This window comes from Hemicordylus capensis, chromosome 8 (assembly GCF_027244095.1).
Source record: "Hemicordylus capensis ecotype Gifberg chromosome 8, rHemCap1.1.pri, whole genome shotgun sequence".
Classification (NCBI taxonomy): Eukaryota; Metazoa; Chordata; class Lepidosauria; order Squamata; family Cordylidae; genus Hemicordylus; species Hemicordylus capensis.
This window is the reverse complement of record NC_069664.1, coordinates 29,223,681-29,244,803: the sequence shown is the minus strand read 5'-3', so window position 1 is coordinate 29,244,803 and position 21,123 is coordinate 29,223,681. Positions and strand designations below refer to the sequence as shown.

The 21,123-nt window shown below is 49.1% G+C and overlaps 2 protein-coding genes across 7 annotated transcripts; one reads left to right on the top strand and one right to left on the bottom strand.

Annotated features, from left to right (window-relative positions):
- On the top strand, positions 1–11,629 carry NHERF4 (NHERF family PDZ scaffold protein 4). The gene is made up of 9 exons (XM_053270160.1): positions 1–139; positions 736–800; positions 1,854–2,065; positions 3,680–3,866; positions 5,228–5,364; positions 6,448–6,652; positions 8,153–8,346; positions 9,412–9,603; positions 10,361–11,629. Exons 1-9 carry the CDS (start codon positions 57–59, stop codon positions 10,394–10,396), a joined length of 1,311 nt encoding a protein of 436 aa, XP_053126135.1. The 5' UTR covers positions 1–56; the 3' UTR covers positions 10,397–11,629.
- On the bottom strand, positions 11,368–20,846 carry CCDC153 (coiled-coil domain containing 153). 6 transcript variants are annotated; one of them, XM_053270162.1, is made up of 7 exons: positions 20,693–20,846; positions 17,591–17,782; positions 17,177–17,233; positions 16,012–16,131; positions 14,698–14,790; positions 12,890–13,020; positions 11,368–12,126 (listed from the first exon to the last, which is right to left on the bottom strand). In XM_053270162.1, the coding sequence occupies exons 2-7, from the start codon at positions 17,661–17,663 to the stop codon at positions 11,998–12,000; spliced, it is 603 nt and encodes a 200-aa protein (XP_053126137.1). In that variant the 5' UTR covers positions 17,664–17,782; positions 20,693–20,846; the 3' UTR covers positions 11,368–11,997. The 6 variants fall into 6 exon arrangements, with proteins under 6 accessions (XP_053126137.1, XP_053126138.1, XP_053126139.1 ...); XM_053270163.1 differs by having other exon boundaries at positions 20,569–20,708; XM_053270164.1 differs by lacking the exon at positions 20,693–20,846 and adding an exon at positions 19,629–20,495.
- Between the last annotated feature and the right edge of the window lie 277 nt (positions 20,847–21,123).

Sequence of the window (21,123 nt, the reverse complement as noted above, 5' to 3'; positions counted from 1 at the left end):
CTTCCATAGGAGGGGAGAGGGTGCAAGTCCCTTGAGGGAGGGTCTCAGACTGGGGGATGGTGGGTCACCGGCTCTGCTCTTCACTCACCCTCACCTCTTTCCTTTCTGCAGGGATCCGGGACAGCACAGAGTTAAGAGTGTAAGTGCCAAACTGGGTGTCTGGTCTGAACACTCTGCCTTAATCCCTTGCACTGCCGTGTGCAAAATGCGTGGGGCGTGGGGAGGCCTGTTCTCACAACCTGAGTAGCCACACTGGGATAATACGTAGCTGACAAAGCACCGTGTGTGTGTGTGTGCACGCGCACCAAGTTTGCATAGAAGGCAAATTTCTTTCCACGTAATCCGCTGACAGTGGCTTGTTTGTTTGTTTGTTTGAAATATTTATACCTTGCCCCTCCAGTACATTATGGCTCAGGGCGGCTCACCACATTTATAAAACAGTTACAATATCAAATCAGACTAATGCAATTAACCAAACTAAACAAGTTAAAAATCCAAGCTAAAACCACAACCATAATTAGTTGTGCATGTGGTGTTGTTGTTTTTAAATTCCAAATTAAATTATCAAAGCTAAAAATGAAGAATGATCAAAACTAACGAACCGACCAGATATACGCAACAGGCGAAAGGTTCATGGGTTAGCAGCCAGAAGAGATTGCTTTTCGGTGAAGTATGCAAGGGAGGGGGAAATCTGCCCGCAACCCAGGTGACTCTTGTTTCTTCCTGGTGTTGCAGAAAATTTGAGTTTAACGCCAAGGATGGGATCGATAACCCGGCTTTGTCGCTGGCGGAGGATTCTGGTAATGGGGCTGGCTGAGTGGGTGGGAGAGGAAACGCCAGCTGTTTCCCTTGTGGCCCCTGCAGAAAGGGAGGCCTTGTTCTCTGTTCCCTGTCGGGCACCCACGCACTGCTGCTTACCTTGTGTCCTGGACTGGGGAAGGTTCCCACTCCCTCCCTCGCCTCCCTTCCTGGGCCACACCAGGGCAGCTATAACCAGGATTCTTCATACGCTAGAGCAGGGGTATAGGCAACAGCGGGGGGTGAGGGGAGTTGTAGTTCCACTGTGGCCAGAGAGCCAAGGTTGCCTGCCAAGCAACGTTTCATGAACTGCGGGTGTGATTTGTTCAGCATGCCCCTTAACACCAGGTGCTAGGGAACGTCACCAGCAAGAAGAGGCCATTGGCCTCTTCCCCTCACTGGTGGGGTTTCCCAGATGCAGCACCGGTCTGGCCACTAAAGAGGCAGGATACTGGGGTGGGTGGGCTTTGGTCCTGATCCAGCAGGGCTGGAGGGCATCTTATGAGGTGCCATTAGAGAGCAGGTAGTGTGCTGTGTGAGGGGGGAAATCCAGGAATTAAAGGCTCCGGAGAGCCCAAAGGAGGACCCATCCACAGAGGAGGCTCCCCTTGGCGTCTCTGTCTGAGTCACTGTTCTGGCCTGGCCCCTCCTCGGGCGGGATACGAATGGCCACATCCCCCTGGGATCTTATCTTCCACCTGGCGCAGGAGAAATTCCCAGCAGGTCTTTAGTGCGATAGGTCCAATCATGCCCCACTTCACCACCCTTAACCACACTCCAAATCTGCATCCTCCTGGCGGGCTGCCCATGAGGTTGGCCTTCACACGAGGCACTTTGCAGTTATACAGGCTTGGTGGCCGTGTTCCCTCTAACAGGGATTCCCAGAGGTTGTTGACTAGAACTCCCACAATCCCCAGCCAAAGGCCATTGCAGCTGGGGATGCTGGGAGTTGTAGTCAGCAACATCTGGGAATCCCTGCTAGAGGGAACAGTGCTTGGGAGCAGGGGCTCCGCACTTTCTGAATCCAGGCTCTCCACTCTCCTCCTCCTCCTCAGAGCCAGAGGGAGCGCCCCAGCTGCGGTTCTGTTTCCTGAAGAAAGAGGACGGTGAGAGCTTTGGATTCTGGTTACGTCAAGAGGCGGGCAACAGTGGCCATGTCATCCGGAAGGTGAAGCCAGGGGGCCTGGCCCACCGCCGAGGCCTGAGGGAGGGGGACCGCATCCTCGAGGTGAATGGCGCGTGTGTCGAAGGCATGGAGCACTGGAAGGTAAGACGGGTGGGTTCCCCATGGGGTCTTCACTGCTGGCTTTGCATGCCCTTAGAGATGAGCCCAAGGCTTGCTCCTGAGCATCTTCTAGTCTGCTAGCATCTCAGCCTAGGCTAGAACCAGACTAGCAGGGGGCTAGCAACTCTTCGCCTCCTCTCCTGGCGGGTTCAGAGTTTAGTCTACTCTGCCACAGGTGCTGAGCCTGGCTGGAACACTCTTGTCTTTCAGAAATCCCTTTTCCACCTCCTTCCTCAGACACACACACACACACACACACACACACGTACGTTATTTTTCTTACTGGGCTCTCAATTTGGATACCCCCCTATATATCAAGTAGCAAATAGCATCTACAAGGGAGCGATTCAGATTGGGGAAATGGTGCAGATGAAAGGGTTAAACCTCCTCCTTCAGTGTCGTGGCCCTAATCCAGCTACGGGTCTACCTGTAGCCTGAACCTCCTGATGGAAGAGCAGCAGGATGTGACCGAATCTGATCTGGTCACTGACCTATCTGCTTACGAAAGCCGGCTACCAAAATCCCATCACAGGCTAGCGTGGCCAAGTAATACAATCTGGGTTGGGGCTATGCAAATGAAGGGGGCAGGGCCATGGTGATGGGAGGAGCAGGCATCAAACTTTTATTCCAGAGGTCCCTCACAGTAGGTCCCCAGATGCTTTTGTAGTCAAACAACATCTGTGGACCTTTGGTCAGGAACCCCTGGAGTAAGAGTCAAATGCCTGCTCCTCCCATCACCATAGCCTTGCCAAAGATCCAAATGCTCTACAGCAGGGTTTCTTAACGTTGGGCCCCCAGATATTGTTGGACGACAACTCCCAGAATCTCCCAAAATGGCCTTTGTGGCTGGGGATTCTGGGAGTTGTCATCCAACAACATCTGGGGGACCAAGGTGAAGAAACCCTGCTCTAGACCAGGGGTTCTCAACGCTGGGTCTCCAGATGTTATTGGACTTCAGCTCCCATAATCCCCTGCCCCAGTGGCCTTTGGTTGGGAATTATGGGAGTTGCAGTCCAATAAGATCTGGGGACCCAACGTTGAGAGTCCCTGCTCTAGAACATGGGTGTAGCGTCCATTAGACGAGGGGGTGAAAATGTCTCTGGACCCGGAGGATCAAGGGGCCCATAAGGGCCACGCTGCCCCGTCCCCGTGCACCCCCGCCATTTCCCATTTACCCTTGGTGGCGGCGGCAGGCAGACTTCTTCCACCTCCCCAGCCGGTGTGTGGACCTCTGCATTCCCTGGCCGGCGTGCCAGCTTCTCTAGAGCCTGCTTGTGGGCCTCCCCACTGAGTAGGGAGAGGGTTGCGGGAGGCCCGTGCACAGGCATGAGAGAAGCCAGCACACCGGCCAAGGAATGAGGAGGCCCACACACCAGCTGGAGAGAAGCCGGTGCACTGGCTGGGAAGAAGTCCGCCCGCTGCTGCCACAGGTCAATAGAGCGGGAAGCGCAGCGGCAGGGCTGGAAAGTAGGGGGCATGGCTTTGGCGCTGGGGCACGGGGAGCCCCCCAAAACAATGATGCCTGGGCTGCTGGGAGTCTCCCTACACCCCTGCTCTCTAGACCATTGGCTTTCCAGTGTTGGCTGCCTCTTACAGGTGGTCTGGAAGATCAAGAGCAGCGGAAAACACCTCTTGCTTGCCATTCTGGATGGGAACACCTACGACTTGGCTAAAGCCCTCGACCAAGACCTGGCCCGCCTCTTACCCCATCGCAACAGGCCTCAGCTGTGCTGCATCGCCAAAGGTCCAAGTGGCTTCGGCTTCACCGTGTCAGCACCAGAAGGTAGCAGAGAATTTCCCGCAGCTGCTGCGGTTTGCATTTTTCGCCAGAAAGGGCCCAAGTCCACTGGAGGACCAAGAAGGAGGCATGATGCAAATGGCGGACATTTGCATGCCTTCTCTATTTGCATACCCTTTCCACATTCAGAGGGAAGGAAGGGAGGGGAAGGCTCAGAGGATGGAGCTACTGGGATCAGGGTTCAGGAAATAACGGTGAGGGGGAAACCCATCCCCAAATCTGCTCCTAAGGGTGTATCCAAACTGCAAACATCAGCTGCGGTGGTACAGCGGGGAAGCATTTTGCCTAGGGAGCAAGAGGCTGTGAGTTCAACTCCCTGCCAGTTTGCTTTCCAGACTGTGCCTAGTAAATAAATATTTGTAGTCACCTATATCAGTGGCAAAGGCATCATCTCATACTGTGCGGGAGGAAGGCAATAACAGTAAACCCCTCCTGTATCCTACCAAGAATATGTATATTGTTTTAAGAATATGTATATTGTTGCTGAAGAAAAAGGTTCTCAAAGCGGTTTACACAGCAAAATTATAAGAAAATGGTTCTCGGTCCCCAAAGCTTCCTTCATTAGAGGCCCATCCACCTCCACCCCCACAAGCTACAGTTTTGAGGGTTCCCAGGAGAGGCAATGGCGTTTTAAAAACAATTCCAGTCTGTGGTGTAAATACAGCCGACGTTTCTGAGTTCCAAGCACTGCCCCCACATTGGGAAAGGCTCCTCTGCAAAGTTCAAAACAGGAGGAAGGGGGGTCCTGGGGGTGGGCAGGAGCAGGCTGATAGCTAAGGAAGGGAGGAGGTTTTCCTTATAGCCAGCATTTCAGTCCTGCTTTTTGACCCCAACGGATCTACAAAGCAGCTTCCAGAAACAGCCGTGTAAATCGGAAAACATCAATTAAACCAATAAGGAACAGTATAAACTAAATAATAAATAATAAAACTAAACTAAACTAGTACAGTGGTCCTCCAGATGTTTCTGGACTACAACTCCCTAAATCCCCAGCCTACAGTATATTATAGCCAGGAATGATGGGAGTTGTAGTCCAGCAGCATCTGAAGGACCACCGGTTGGGGACCCCGATCTAGGGTAACCCACAATTAAACTCAATGCATCCCAAACATCCCCTGAAACACAATTAGTGAGGTGAGCCTCGTTGGCAGGGATGGCCAACCTAAGGCTCTCCAGCTGTTTTAGGACTACAGTCCCCATCATCCCCTGCTGGAGAGCCTCAGGCTGGCCACTGCTGCTCCACTGGATGTAAATCCCTGGCTTTAGTACAAGAAGGACCTTGTGAATACGGATTTCCTTCACGGTTTCTCAAGCAGCTGCTGCTGTTGCCTTGTTCCCCTGTGCAGGTGTGAAGGGCACATTTCGTGTGTCCGTGCCCAAGGATGGGCCAGCCCACAAGGCAGGCGTTCCAGATGGTTCATGGCTTCTTGAACTCAATGGGAACTGTGTGGACAGCTGGACCTATACTCAGCTCAACAAAAAGGTGCTGAACCGACGACGTCATGGCCATAGATTGCTACCATTTTCCCGTTGAGCAATCCGGGCTGGTGGTAGCCGGGTCTGATTTTTATGTTGTTGATTTATCTTCCTTCTCATTCCTGAGACTGGTCATCTCTAGTCCAAGAAATGACTTGCTGTCCATGTGCTTGGACCGCAGTTTGTCCTGGAGTTTTCAGAAGTTGCTCTACAGGCTAGAACCTGGTTGCTTAACTTATTCGAAGTGCAGGATTAAAATTTAGCTGGGTGCTGGAATATACCCAATTCTAACTTGAACCCACAGGGGAGAATCTGTAGCCCTCTCCAAATATTATGTTCAACTCATACAACAACTATACAGTGCACACAGTTACAGATCTGGTTATTCGCATGTTATGCTGAACAGAGCATGGTTGTACACTTCCTATCTATACCATAAGAACAGCCCTGCTGGATCAGGCCCAAGGCCCATCTACCATCTAGTCCAGCATCCTGTTTCACACAGTGGCCCGCTGGAAGCCTGCAGGCAGGAGTTGAGAGCATGCCATGCATTCAGGGGGGTCTGGACCCAGGTTAACTTTTAACATAGTTATTCACATATACACTTGTACAAATGTACACAGACATTGGTACAACATACTTTCTAAATAGGGCTGCTTGTGTGTCTTCTACAACAATTCTTTTAACAGTCAAGCTCAGAGAGTTCCACCATTGTACGTAATGGTGGCTTCATCGATGAGATGCCCATTTATTTTATTTTATTTTCCCATATATATCCCGCTTCTCCTCCAAGGAGCCCAGAACAGTGTACATGGTTATATCTATCCTCTCAACAATCCTGTGAGGTAGGTTAGGCAAAGAGATAAGTGACTGGCCCATAGCCACCTAGTGGGTTTCATGGCTGAATTGGGATTTGAACTCGGGTCTCCTCACTCCTAGTCCAACACTCGAACCACTACACCATGCTAGCCCATTGGGCATAGCTTCTTTCTCAACTGCTTTCCAGACAGGATGTTGGGTGTCCTGACGCCAGTTCTGACACTGGGACCCTCATGTTTCTTCTTTCCCCCCCACCTGACTTGGATTCCAGCTCAAAGCAAGTCGCAGCCCAGTGGGGCTGTTGGTGATCGACGTGGAGTCGGAGGAATTTTACCGACAACGGGGCATGAAAGTCACGGGCGCCATGGCTGATGCCTCCCAGGTCCCCTTTGAAGTGAGGAAACTGCCGATGGTGAAAGGGCCAAAAGGATATGGGTTCTTGCTGAAGGAAGAGAAATGCTGCTCTGGAAAGAAGGGTGAGTCTGCCCTCCACCCCCCACCCCCCGGAGGGGCCTGTCAAAGGGCCAAATTATTCCCGAGACTGGACATTCTGCAGTCCAAGAAGATGGATGCCCCTGTGTTTTAATGCAAAGCTGGTGGCCTGTGGTTAAGCAAAGGACTGATGGTTGGCAGAACTGGCTAACCCAGGCATTCTCAGCCTTGGGTCCTCAGAAGTATAGTCCAACCACTATATTTCCTGTATTAGTTTATTTAAAATATATTTATGCCCTCTCCCTCCAGTACATTCCTGCTCGGGGTGGCTCACAACATTAATAAAATGGATACAATATAAACTAAAATAATAATAATAATGAACTTAAGCAAGTTAAAAAACTTTAACTTAAGCAAGTTAAAAATTATTAGTAGAAAGCTAAAAACTACTAACTAAAAACCTACCCGATATTAACTGCAGATAAAACATTTAAAAGCTTCTCTAAGAAGATGCACCTTTTGTTTTTCAAAAACACTTTAGGCAGGGCGCATGGTGAAGCTTTTCTGGGAGGGCATTCCAAAGCAGAGGGGCCACAACCAAAAAGGCCCTGCCTCTAGTTCCCACCCACTGGACCTCTGTTAGTGGCAAGACCATGAGCAGGGCCTGAGATGCTGACCAGAGGGCCCTGACAGGTTCATATGGCAGGTTCACTACTATCATCTCCAAATCTTGTTGTGCCCAGGGAATTGTAGTCCAACAACATCTGGAGACCCAAGTTTGAGAACTCCTGGCTAACCCTTTCCTTTCATGTCTTGTCCATGCAAAATCCCCCTCTGTCCGGCTGATTTTCTCCTGCGGGGGAAAAGATATGAAGATCCTGTACCCCCATTGCTGTAGGTGGGAAAGCAGTTTGGGGGGGTGATTTCGGATGGGCAAGCAGTGGCAGGGAAAGGGTGATGCAGCCCCTTCCACCAGCAGGTGCTTCACTTAACCTGCGTTAGTGCGTTCCCTGTGGCAACTATGTGATGTTCGGCCCAAAGATTCACAAGCTGATTGGGCCAGTCCAAGAAGAGGGCTGGGAGCCCATAGCAGATCCTGAACCTCAGAGTCATTCGGCACCACCATCCTCCCAAACTGTTTGGTCGTGTGACCAGTACTGGAGTATAGGCTGCTCTCGCACCCTTCCCAAGAGACCATTTCCCATTGCCACAAAAAAGGACCACGTTCTTCCCTAGCAAGCAAAGCTCTCTGAAGCGGCCACAGCCCATCCTAATGAGCTGGGGGGGGGGCACCAAATGAGGCAGCTGAGGTTGCTCCTCTCTCTCTCTCTCTCTCCCCCACCCCACCTGAAAGCTGTGCTGCCTGCAGGCTGGCCATTCATCAGGTAGAGCATGCAACTGTACCTGATGAATGGCCAGCCTGCAGGCAGTGTGGGAGAGAGAGGAGCAACCCGGGCTGCTGCCAGGAAGCAGAAGCAGCTGCACCTCCTTTGTCACTCCCCCTGGGAGTTATTCACACATCTCAACCCCCCTGTGACTTGCAGGTCAGTTTCTGCAGGTGGATGTCGGGTTGCCAGCTGAGAAGGCGGGGATGAGAAATGGTGATCGTCTCCTGGCTGTGAATGGTGAGAGCACTGAAGACCTGGACCACCAGGAGGTGGTGTTGCGGATCCGGGCATATAGCAACTGGGTGACGCTGCTGGTTATTGACGCAGAAGGGAGCAAGTTCTATGACTCGGTATGTAGTTGGATCCAGACCTGGGGGGTAGAGGGGTCCCTCCCTTTTTCGTTTCTGCCATAAAGACTAGACTTGTAGAATGGGACAGAAATCCTGCCCGAGGATGGCCTGGGACCATCTCTGAACTGGGATTGCATGGTTCTGGAGCACGTAAAAGCCCTATTCAGACATTATGTTCTACCTGTGTTCAGATGTCTGTACGCTTGTACATGTGTTCATATGAATGACTGTGCGTACATTCATTTTAAAAGTGAACCTTGGTAGAGGTCCTTCCCTCAAATGCAAGGTACATATAGGGAGATACTGCTGTATCTGCGTTCAGCATAACGCGTGAAGGATTGTACCTGTGTAGGTAGGTAGGTATCCTTTTTTACGGTCATCCACCAGATATAAACAATCATCATACAGTTGTGGCAGACAGGAAGAGCCTACATCAAAGTAAACATCTCTTTGCATATTTTAAAAGTTGTAAAGCAAAATTTAGCCACTTCTAGAGAAATGCAATCCTTATCAGACAAAAGGTCCTGCAGATGAAACATATTAGTATGGCTGGGATAATTTACTTTAAAGTGGCGATTCTCTTATATTTAGCAGGAGCAGAGCAACTGGCCCTATCCAACCCCAGCACAGCATCCCTCCAGTGGCTGCTGCTGGTATCTGCCTTATGTTTCTTTTTAGACTGTGAGCCCTTTGGGGACAGAGATCCATTTTACTAAATTATTATTAATTTCTCTGTGTAAACCACTTTGAGAACTTGGGTTGAAGAGCGGTATATAAATATTTGTAGTAGCAGCTCAGTATGTCTACACAGACTGGCAACGGCTTTTCCAAGGTTGCAGGCAGGAATCTTTCCCAGCCCTACCTGGCAAGGTTGGGGGTTGAACGTGGGACCTTCTGCATGCAAAGCAAATGCTCTTCGGCTGAGCAATGGTCCCATCCCCTGAGCTACGGCTGGGTGAAATCATCCTGCAATTCTGTCAGAGAATAAAACAAAGGTTCTGATGCATCTGGAGAACTCTCTGAAGTTGCTGAGCTTGCTGGTTTGGGTCTCTTTGGCTTTCCCAGGTTCGATTATCACCTCTCCCTTTCTATGACGACCAGGACCCTCCATCCAGTTTGCACATCCCTGATGCTTCCTCTTCTCCCAGCATGCTTCAGGAAAACAACAGCCCTGCCTGGCCACCCTGTCGCTGCCATCTCAGGATGGGCCTCCATGGGAATGGACTCCAACTGGACCTGTCTGGCGATGATTCACAGGTACTTGCACAAAAAGTAACTAAGCCCACTGCTCCAGTAGCTGCAGGCTCTCCGTTGAGGCTTTTGCTTCACTTCTGCATCTAATTCAGTTATGTTGCCTTTTACATTCAAAATTATTCTGAAGAAAGCTCTGTTGAATGAGACCAGATCTCCATTAAGGCAGGTATTCTGTTTGGAGGCCATGGTTGACTTTGAGGGGGGTGTGTGTGTGTGTGTGCGCGTGCTTTGAATCAAATTGCTAGCTTTGAAATGTTGCTGTGATCCAGGAAGCATGATTTTTTATTTGCTAGCCAATTGGCTTCATTGGTTGCTCTTTTGTTTAGTCCTTATTTGGCCAAATGTTCCACTGTCTTTATATATTGTTGGCTTTATTTCGATGAGTTATTGGCCTGGTTCACACGGTCGTTCGAATCTAGATTTAATGTGGGTTACTGACATTCGCGTGATTGTGTGAACCCATGTCAAGGTGGAAATCTCAGATTCATTACTTGCATTATGGCCTATTCAGACATTATGCTGTACATATGTTTGTTGTAAAAGTGAACCTGAGCACAGCTGCCACAAATGCAGGATCTAGGAAGTGTACTGCCATACATGTGTTCAATGTGTATGAGTATCCATACATTTGTACACTGTGCAGAGATTATATGCCTGTTGGACATAATGTGTGAACAGGGCTATAGTGAGTGGCTGTTTGCAAGCCTGTTGTAAAATGTTGCCTTGGAATGAATGAATCTGTTTCCTCTTGGTTTCACAGAGCCAGCAAGATGGAGTTAGTGAGGCTGCATTCTAGGACCTATCTGATCACCATCACCACGACTGATCCCTAATCCCAGCTCTTCACAGGCTCTCGTTTGTGGGGAAAGTGAGCACCTTTGCACAGACTGTATTCCTGTATTTGTTTGGACAACCTGATTCTTCCTGTCACGCTGTTGCCTTGTTAATTAGTCCATCCTCGATTCTCAAAATGCTTCCCATGGATCTCTGCAACAGGGCGGTGGACTCAAGTATGTTGAAAAGCCGTATATGAATATCCATAATAATGAAGCCAAGTGAAATCGGAGGAAGAACCTCTTCTCAAACCCACAAGAGCTAAGCGGATAGCATCCTTTGGGCTGCTCTGGGTAGGACTCCAAACAGAGGTGCACCTAGGTAATTTTGGAGCTTGGACCTAAAGGCCTTTGGAGGCCACCCCTCTGCAAGTTAAGCATCATGGTTTAACACATAGGTTCTTGAGGGCACAAACCACACCACCCAGGACAGGCTAAAGACCAGGGGGTGTGGAGGCCCTGGACTTCAGCCCCAGAGTCCATGGGGAAGAGCACCTCTCTGACTCCAAACTCCTCAGAGGCTGGAACACCCATTTGGCTTTGCACAGATGACCATCTCTCCTCAGTTGTTTTTGCCTTCACTGTGAAGGGTAAAAGCTCAGACATGTGAAGTTACACTGTGTTCTACTTCCATTTTTCATTTTCTTTTTTTAAAGAATGGATGTGGGGCATGGAAAGATAGAGATTTGGACTGCAACATGGTGTGGGTGTTAACCCTTTCCTTCCATGTCATTTTCTAGTTAAAAATAAGTCTCCTCAGAAGCTACTGGTTATACCTGCAGCAGCCTCCTTTCTAGGGGCAAACAGCTGTTTTAGGGTGTGTGTGTGTGTGATTTTTTTTGGGAACACAGCATAGCAGGAAGGGGTTAAACCCCTGGCTCCTGCTGTCCTGCTCAGGTTCTCTCCACCACCCTCTCCCCACATTAAAATGCAATTTGATTTTTTTTTTAAAGGAACTCTCAACAATATTTTTAATTGCACAAAAAAGAAAAACTAAAAGCTTCAACAAAACATTTCTGGTGTAACACACCATCCTCAGTTAAACAAGCAAATGAGAGATGAGAACCTCCTCCGTTCCTCAGCTGTTACATTCCTTAGACATGATAACACTCTGTTCCATGAATGGGGGGGGAGGGGAATTACCCAATTCTTCTTAGAGCCTAATAAACTTTATGGCATCGGCCAACACCTCCTGAGCATTAATGTCAGGTCTCAGTTTTTCTATAAATAATGCTTTCTTTTTTGCCCTTCTATGCAGGTCCCTCTCAACCCACAAAATACATATTTTAGTAGGCACCATTTGGCCTTCATGCTTGATCCTCGTGCGTAATGACCAGGTTTTATTTTCTGTGCACAATGCCTCATATCTGCTAGATGTTCTTTATCTCTCTCTTTCAATGATCTACCAGATCCCCCAATATAGAATGAAGTGCAACCTAAACATTGAATTTTATATATGGCACCTTACTTTCCATAGTTTCCTTCCCCCGTTTGCAAATTTCACAGTCTTTCAAGCCTTGTGCCAAAGGCTAGGGCAGGGTGGTCTGTTGCGATGAGTCCCACTTCATATTTCCAGGGGGTTGAGACCAAACTCCTTCAGCCGGTCCTTGTACTCCAGGTGGATGCTGGTAGCCTCCTTCTCCCAGCTGAGCTTGGCACTCTGGAGCTTGGCGAGAACGCAGTCCAGGCTGCCCTGAGGGAAGGAAAAGCCACAGCCAGTGAGGGATGCCCCGTGGGCTCAGAGGTCCATGAATGCCTGGTTGTGTTACAAGGAGAGAACTTGTAACTTGAAGAATGCTACTTAAGAATTTGCTGCTTTAAGAAGGTCTCTTTCAAGACCCATTGACTGGACTACAACAATAATGCACAAAATGGGAGCAAGCTTTTGGACTGCACAGAATGCTTCTTTGGGCACAGATATTTAAAGCTCAGTCTTTTACCAAGTTAAAACAAGATTAAATCAAAAAGGCAGATCTATTGCAATGGCTTGCAGCAGCGAGGAGGAACAGGCGACTACAGATTTAAGTAGCCTGCAGGCCCTGATCCATAGAAATAGATATAGCTCCTCTCACTTCCTAGAGCTAAACTTAGGAAATTGTTAGTGTTCTGAACAGTATCGCCACCAGTGCTTTAGGAGACACCCCCCCCCCCCCCGCTGAGAGTGTGCATGCAAGTGTGTGTGCGTGGGCAGGCTCACAGTTCGGAACAGGCAGAGATGTTGTTGTAAATTAGCGGAAGGCATTTTGGAGTTCAGGGTATCTGATGTGAGGCAGCAGAGCCACTGCCTTGTCAGAGTGCCTGCAGTTTGCCTCCACTTGCAAATAAAACTCCAGACCTTCCCAGCGTTCTCTCCTCCAAAGAAAACCAATTCCAATAGTTGGACCCCTATAACTTCTCATTGCTTGGGGAAGGAGGGAGTGTGCAACAGTTCTCTGCTCTGCCATCCCCGAACTCACATGCAGGATCTTCTCATACTCCGTCTCCATGTCATCAATCTTGCACTGCATCTCTGCAATGGCAGTCTCCTTCTCTTCCAGCATTTGGGCTTTGTCTGCCTGGCTTTGCCGCACATCTTCCCGGCAGGCAGCTGCCGGACGGCAACATGGAGTAGGAGGAATCAAAGATATAGGAAATAGGGACACAGGAAGCCGCCATATACCGAGTCAGACCACTGGTCCATCTAGCTCAGTAGTGTCTACTACACAGACTGACAATGGCTCTCCAAGGTTTCAGGCAGGAGACTCTCTCAGCCCTACCTGGAGATGCTGCCGCCAGGGATTGAAGCTGAGACCTTCGGCATGCACAGCAGATGCTCTGCCGCTGAGCTATGGCCCCCATCCCTGCTAGAATATCTTACAGCACTCAGAACAGAAGCAGTCATCCATCCAAATGCAAATCAACATAGGAAGCTGCTATATACTGAGTCAGACCCTTGGTCCATCTAGCTCAGTTTTGTCTGCCCAGACTGGCAGCAGCTTCTCCAAGGTTGCAGGCAGGAGTCTCTCTTAGCCCTCTCTTGGAGATGCTGCCAGGGAGGGAATCGACAGGTCCTGATTAGCAAATGGGACAATTCATGCTACCACAAGCCCAGCTCTCTTTTCTGTGTGAGAAGGAAGGGTGAACAGATGTCAAGAAAGACGATAGCAGGTCATAGACCTCTGAGATAGGAGGACTGAGAAGCTAAAGACAACCAGCCTACAAAGACCCTCTGCCTTCAAAAGCAGCAGCATTCTTATATGTTCTTAGTTCTCAGAGAGGATCATACTGTGGTTTTGGCTTCCAGAAGGGCGGTTGTGTCAGCAAAAGCAGCAAGGAGCGTTATTACACAACTAATACTTTAAGCAAAGCAAGCTTTTGGTCAGCTTGAGTGTTACCCTCCTGCAACTGAGGAAGCAGCCTCTAGCTGACAAGCTGTCTTGCCCTAATCAAGTGGTTAGTCTTTGAGGTCCTGCAAGATTCCTTGTTGCTTTGCTTACATTCTGGCTTGCTTTAACCCTAACCCAAACCCAATTTCAGATGTAGTAAGATGGGCTGGAATATACAAACTGAGCAGGGCATCATCGGGGTTTTTTAAATGGGATTAGCTAAGCCAATGTACCATCTCTGGTTTGGAGAGCAAGGATTAACTTTTCTTCTCCAGATAGAAAGTTCTCTTACTATGCAGTAAGAAATACTTTCCAGCAAGGTGCTGGGGGGAATTCTGCATGCATGCTGACATTCCAACGTGAAAGCCAGCGTGGTGTAGTGGTTAGAGTGCTGGACTAGGACCGGGCAGACCCGGGTTCAAATCCCCATTCAGCCATGAGACTTGCTGGGTGACTCTGGACCAGTCACTTCTCTCTCAGTCTAACCTACTTCACAGGGTTGTTGTGAGGAGAAACCCAAGTATGTAGAACACCGCTCTGGGCTCCTTAGAGGAACAGCGGGATATAAATGTAAAAATAAATAAAAATTCCAAGTCCTGCCTCCAGTCAACAAATATTCCGCAATTGGAATAAATAACTTTTACTCCCAGTCTTTAGGTGGAAGAGCAGCAATGAACATAAGAAGCTGGTTTATACCGAGTCTGACGATGGTCACTGGTCTATCTCGCAGTGTCTGCTGTGACTGGATGCAGATCTCTGGGGTCGTTGGCAAGGGTCTTTCACAGCCCCCTGACCATTGAAACTGGAGATGCTGGGGATTGAACCTGGGGCCTTCTCAGTACAAAGCTCATGCTTTGCTACTGAGCTACAACCTTTCCCAACAGGCACATGTGATATACCAAGCTGTTCCTGCAAGTTCTCCTTCTCAGCTTCCAAGCGCTGTATCCGGGTGTCAGTCTGGCGCTGGAGCTGCTGATACTGGCGGATCATCTCTGGAATACAAGGTGGGAGATGCAAGGAGATGGAGAAAAGGAAACGATACCTGAACAAATGACAAGTTACAACAGCATCCCACCAGGCAAGGAGAAGATCCTGCCTTTTTTGGATGCTAACATTATCCAGGTGCTCAGTAACACACCCCAGAACAATGGGAGGCTATTCCCCTTTGGCTGCTGAGGGCCCAGCAAGGCAGCAAGAAGGCTGGGGAGAGGACCTTTCATGTTGCTGTTCCCCAGTGCCTTCAACCACCTTCTCTACCTGATGAAACTGATTGCCAGGAAGTTTAGGACCAGCAAACGGAGGTACTTTTTCACACAACGCATAATCAACTTGTGGAATTCTCTGCCACGAGATTTAGTGACAGCCAACAACCTGGATGGCTTTAAGAGGGGCTTGGATAACTTCATGGAGGAGAGGTCTATCGGGGGCTACTAGTCTGAGAGCTACAGGCCACCTCCAGCCTCAGAGGCAGGATGCCTCTGAGTACCAGTTGCGGGGGAGTGACAGCAGGAGAGACGGCATGCCCTCAACTCCTGCCTGTAGACTTCCAGCGGCGTCTGGTGGGCCACTGTGTTAAACAGGATGCTGGACTAGATGGGCCTCCTTGGGCCTGATCCAGCAGGGCTGTTCTTATGAGGGCTAAAAGACTTAAGGAATGTCCTGCTCCAGGAAGAGTGCAGCAAGAGCTTCTAAAGCTAAACAAAGATGTAGATGTTTGCATATGCTTTTAATTCTTGAGCATATCTTAACATTCAGAGCTGCTTTCTGCTGAATCAGACCCTTGGTCCCTCTAGCTCAGCACTGTCTACTCTGACTGGCAGCAGCTCACCAGAGACAGGAAGGTTTCTCAGACCTACCTGGAGACGCGGCCAGGGATTGGGGAGGGGACCGTGTGCACGCAAAGCAGGTGTTCCATCACTGACCTGTAATCCCTTCCTTTTGCTACCCAATTTTACTAAGTATGCTGCTTTGAGAACTTTGCTGGAAGTTGATAAATCTTCTAAATAAATAAATGCAGCTCTGCAGGGAAACCATGCCCTGGTCAATTGTCTGTGATGTATGAAAACCCATAAAACCATCCCGAGGCATTTTAAAGTCCAAGTCATGAACTTTCAGAGGTAAGAGCTTGTCCGATGCACGGACAGGAAAGGTTAATCCATGTGACCCGGGTTATAGTGCTGGGGGATGGGGTGGAAATAGCCACATATGCACACCTTCGTAAATATCCTTTTTGTCACCCTGAGCCGCTTCCAGTGCTTTCTCCAGATCTGCCAACTTCTGCTTGAGTCCTTCACTGTCAGCCATCGCCTGCCTAGCCACATCCCGGCGAAGAACTGCAGGCCAGAAAGGACACAACACACACACTCATATACTGAGCTGATACTCTTAATTTCTCGCAAGTTCTTTGATGCAAGCAACCACTTGTGTATCTTAGGGAGAGATGCAGGGATATCCTTCACTGCACCCACATCTGAAGACACAGAAGCATGCAGACTTTGGGGTTATACAGAACTCTTCTTCAGGCAGAGTGGAAATAAGTAAATATATCCTCACTCAGAGGGAATGCCAGATCGACATGAACATATGAAGCTGTCTTATACTGAGGCAGACCATTGTCTGTCCTGTTACTGGAGATCTTTTAATTGATCAGGCTAAGGATTGCTTGGGCTTTGTGCAGCTGAACATGTGCTTCCCCGCTAAACTGTGCACCACCTCATTTTAATCTAAGTATTTTAAATAACTCCTAGCAGATCAGAATCCATGCTGCCCCACCCCAACACACAATATGAATTAATGTGTGTTAATCCACATGCATTAATACTCACACACACTCCTTGCTTAGGTGTAACAAATTGAAGTCTCTGATCTTGAGGATGCAGTCCTCTCTGAACAGAACTATGCTAACCACATGCCTTGTGGCCCTGGGATTCTTAAAGTAGCAGGCCTTACCTCTACAAAGAGCAGAGTGATGATCCCTTTGCTTGCTAATGCTCAGAGATATTTGCCATTTTCACATCTATGCAAATGCTTTGATGGGTTGATGGGCAACCCTTTGGCTTCCAAGACTGGTACAGAAAGTGGTGTGTTCAGCTGCTCCTTGCTTACCTTGTTGGGCGGGGCGGATGCTGAAAGCTTGACAGCACCTCCAGCTCCCACAAAAATTTCATTTCCTCTCCACATTTGAATATCCCTCCATGGTACCAATGAGCAAGGGGTGAAGAAATGTTGGTTCAGTTTATCAGCCAGACAAAATATTTTACTCGTCAAGCTATGCTGGTATATTGCTCAGCAGCCACCCCTCAGGCATCATTTTTCACTTGTCACAGACTAGTAGACTAGTGGATTTCTGCAGCCCTGCCAATAACAATGCTATCTCACCAAGGTGCTGCTTGAGGGTGTCAACCTCCAGGACTGTCTTTTGGTATTTTTCCTCGTCTGCAGAGAAAGAGAGGGGGTGGGGGTTGGAAACTGTGACTAGATATCATGGAATTATTTATTATTTATATAGCACTTTTCAACAACAAAAAGTTCTCAAAGCGGTTTACATAGAAAAAGAAGAAGATTGTTTCCTGCTTCCAAAGAGCTCAGTGTCTCACACCCTGTGGATGTTTACACCAAAGGAGGATAGAAAGTATGTGCCATCCAGAGCTGGTGGTAGCTCCAGGGTTTCTGCCCTTGCTAAGCAGTTGTGTATAAACCAGGCCTGGGAGTGAGATGTAACGCGGAACACAGGCACCCTCAAATGCCACGCGGTTGGCAGAAAGGCCTACACCCTTGCTGGAAGGCTGTTACCTGGTAGGGTCGTCTTCTTCTGCTTCCCTGCTTTCTCCCTGGTCCCCTTCTTCTTCTTCTTTGTGGGGGCCATTCTGGCACGTTCTCAGCTGCAGCCTGCAGACTGCGACAGGCAAGGAACACTGCAGTCCTTTGTTGCACTCTATCTGACAGTTCTAAGACGAGCAACCAACCTGTGGCTTGCGTCTCAATCTGGAACGAACAGAGAGAGGCTGTCTGTGCAAGGGTGTAGCTCACCAGCAAGCCTCTCCTGTGGAACAGAAGGCTAGAGAGAAGGGTTTGGAAGCAAAGGGTCTTCGGTCTTCCTGGGGTGCTGCTGTGAGTGATTCCAAGGGAACTGCATCTGTGCAAGAGAGTCATTCCAAGCAGCCAATCCACATGGAAAGAGGAGAGACCGTGGAGTCTTGGTCAGCCTATCCCAGCCAGCACAAGCCGGGGCTCCCTGCATTGCTAGGCAACGGTCCCAGTCGGCTGTCATGGAGACCAAAGGAAGCTTGGCAGAAACCAGCTCCAGCAAACAAGAAAAGCAAAGGGAAAAGTCTGCTGAGCTAGGAAACGTCTGCATCGAACGGGTCTGCAGGAAGGTGGAGGCTTTGTAGACACGCACACACACTGTTGTGGAAACTATAGGGGAAGAAAAGTAAGACACAAATCTAACCAGCAGGGGTGACTCCAGAACAACTAGTTGGGGGGAGCAAAGGACATTTTGGGGGAGCAAAAACTTCTGCTAAATAGAGTGGGTTACCACCTCCCCGGCTGTACCGGCGTTTGCAACTTCTTGTGGAGTAGGGGGTGGTGGTGAGTGAATGAGGCTTCTTGAAACAACCACAGAGGCCTTTTAAAACAATTCAAGCTATAGGGCCACAATATGCTATGCATTGTCTGACATGGCTTGTAATGTTCCAGTCTGGTGGATGGGGGAGCAGGAAACATTTTGGGGTGAACATCCACTACCTCTTGGAGTCATCTGTGCTAATAAAATAAAATAATCAAACTGGGCACCGTATGATTTCAATCATGGATGCTCTTACAGTGCACCCTTCTTTCCTATGAAAAGTTTAGCATCAGTTAGTTAATTAATAAAATTATCATCATCATCATCATCATCATCTGTTTGCCACCCGATAACAAATTGTTCTGGGTGGCTTACAATGCAACGTTAAATAACATCCAATAAAACTACACAAAACATAATAAAAATACATAACACGACAAAAAGTTAACCTCACATGTTCTCACCCACAACTGAAACAAAGCCTAAAATGTGGAATTACATCTCCTCTGTTGCCTTTCCCCACTCTTAACATTTGAATTGCAGGCTCTCTGGGGCGGGGAACTCGTGATACTGGTTGCAGCTCAGGTTACTCTATGCCATGTAGTATATATTTTGTCATTGTTATATATATATAGTGTTATGCACATACATGGCACTTTACAAAGCAGGAGAAGAGAGGTTCCTGCCGCAAGGGACTTAGAATCTAGAAACTGACACAAGAAGAAGGGGAAGGAAACAGAAAGGGGTAAATGGGGGAATAATACGCTAGTACTGCAGTCACACGTACCCATATTTAGTTACAATACGGGGTGTGTGTATATATAATATATCTGACCTGTTCCTTTAGAAAGCTGGGAGAAGTATACATGTACCTTGGAAGTGTTTTCTGTTAGGCAAGAAGCTAAAGCTACTCCCCTAAACAGAGAACAGAAAAAGACAAAGCCTTGTTTTGAAAGAACTGACATTAGTGACAGTTAAAACGCAACCCACGCAACAGGAGTTCCTATTTAAGGGCTAGGCCATGTGAGAAGGGTGAAGGAGGACCAGCTTTCTGGCAAAAAGGACACCTGCCACACACCCACACCCTCAAATTACAGGGTATGATTTTCTGCAAAATTACAGTGTCACGTTCAAAGGGGTCAGAGGTCAGTCTTAAAAAGCCGTGGCAGTGCAGCAGAGACATCGCGCCACATAATTCCTGACTTTTTCTCTGCATGAGCTGGAACTGCAACACCAGTGGATTACTACTGGTGGTATACTTACTATGCAAACCATGCACCTTTGATGTGGAACACCCTTTCATAGAGGATCTTCAGCTCTGCATCACCACCACCACTTGTCTACAACAGAGATCGTCCGTACACAAGATCAGAAGGGGGCAGACCTGCACCTCCCTCTTCTCCAGGCACCCCAGAGATGTGCCCGCACTTGCAGGATACCGGCTTACTGCTATTTTTTGCTTGCCAGATGAGGTCTCAGCTGCTGTATAGGAACATAGTCCGACCATTGGTCTATCTAGCTCAATATTGTCTTCACAGACTGGCAGCAGCGGCTTCTCCAAGGTTGTAGGCAGGAATCTCTCTCAGCCCTATCTTGGAGATGCTGCCAGGGAGGGAACTCGGAATCCCAGTGCTTGGTGGGGTGAGGTGGAGAACCACAGGAAGATTGCTGTAGAAGCTCTGCTGCACTCCTCCTGGAAAGGGTGTACATGCCATAGAGCCAGTGTGGTGTAGTGGTCAAAGTGTTGGACTAGGACCAGGGAGACCTGAGTTCAAATCCCCACTCAGTCATGAAACTCACAGGGTGACTCTGGGACAGTCCTGTATCCCTTAGCCTAACTTATCTCACGGGGTTGTTGTGAGGATAAACATAACACTGCTCTCTGAAGGAAGAGTGAGACAGAAATGTAATATTAACAACAACAATAATAATAAATATACAGTATTGTCGACTCTGACTGGCAGTAGGTTTCCAAGCCAAACTGCACACGACAGTTGCCATGTTTGCTCGTTCACCCGTCTGCCCCATTAACGTGTAGACTCTCTGTTAAGTCTTTCGAGAGGTTTCCTCGGTTGGTCCCCCATCCTCCTGCTCTCAGGACAGATTACTGCCCAACCTTCCCCAAATCAATCATGGCTACCCTGCCCGGCATTCGCAGCACTGCGCAGGCGCGGACCGCTCTATTTATGAGCACGCGCATTACCTGCACAGTAAACGCGAAGGAACGAAGAGCGGAAACACCACCAGGGCGTGGCTATGCTAATCAGACGCCGGTTGGGCGTGGTCTCTTCCTCCCCCCCACTTTTAGAGAGGACCGGCTTTCTTACTCTTTCCAGCGCTGACAGGCGGGAAATGGGGGGACACTTCACTCGCTTCCTCCTCCAAAAAAAGGAGAGGTCACGCTCCTGAACTAAACCAATGAACAAACCAATCGACGAGGCCGGGCGTGCCGCCTTTTAAAAGGCACTTCGCCGGACGCGCGCGCGCGCGCGCCCGTTGGAAAGAGCGCGCAGTTCGGCCACCCCCTCACCACTCCCCCAAGCCCTCCCGCTTCCCCGGCGGTGGCCAATCAGAAAGTGACTTTTCGGAGGGGAGGCGGAGTCTGCGAAGGCAACGCCCAATCAAAACGCGGCTCCCCTCCGGGAGGCTGAGAAGGTAGCCCCCCAATCAGAGCGCACCTCCGCCCTCTGCCCCCGCGGGGAGGCCGCGCCCAATCAGAGAGCGACTTCCCCCCTCCACCGCGGGGAGACCGCGCAAC

Coding starts and splice junctions, on each gene's coding strand:
- NHERF4 (XM_053270160.1), top strand. CDS start 57: ATGGTGGGTCACCGGCTCTGCTCTTCACTCACCCTCACCTCTTTCCTT. Junction 140..735: donor GACAGCACAGAGTTAAGAGT/GTAAGTGCCAAA, acceptor CTGGTGTTGCAG/AAAATTTGAGTTTAACGCCA. Junction 3,867..5,227: donor CACCGTGTCAGCACCAGAAG/GTAGCAGAGAAT, acceptor TCCCCTGTGCAG/GTGTGAAGGGCACATTTCGT.
- CCDC153 (XM_053270162.1), bottom strand. CDS start 17,663: ATGGCCCCCACAAAGAAGAAGAAGAAGGGGACCAGGGAGAAAGCAGGG. Junction 17,234..17,590: donor GAAGAAGACGACCCTACCAG/GTAACAGCCTTC, acceptor CTTTCTCTGCAG/ACGAGGAAAAATACCAAAAG. Junction 13,021..14,697: donor GAACTTGCAGGAACAGCTTG/GTATATCACATG, acceptor GCCGTCCGGCAG/CTGCCTGCCGGGAAGATGTG.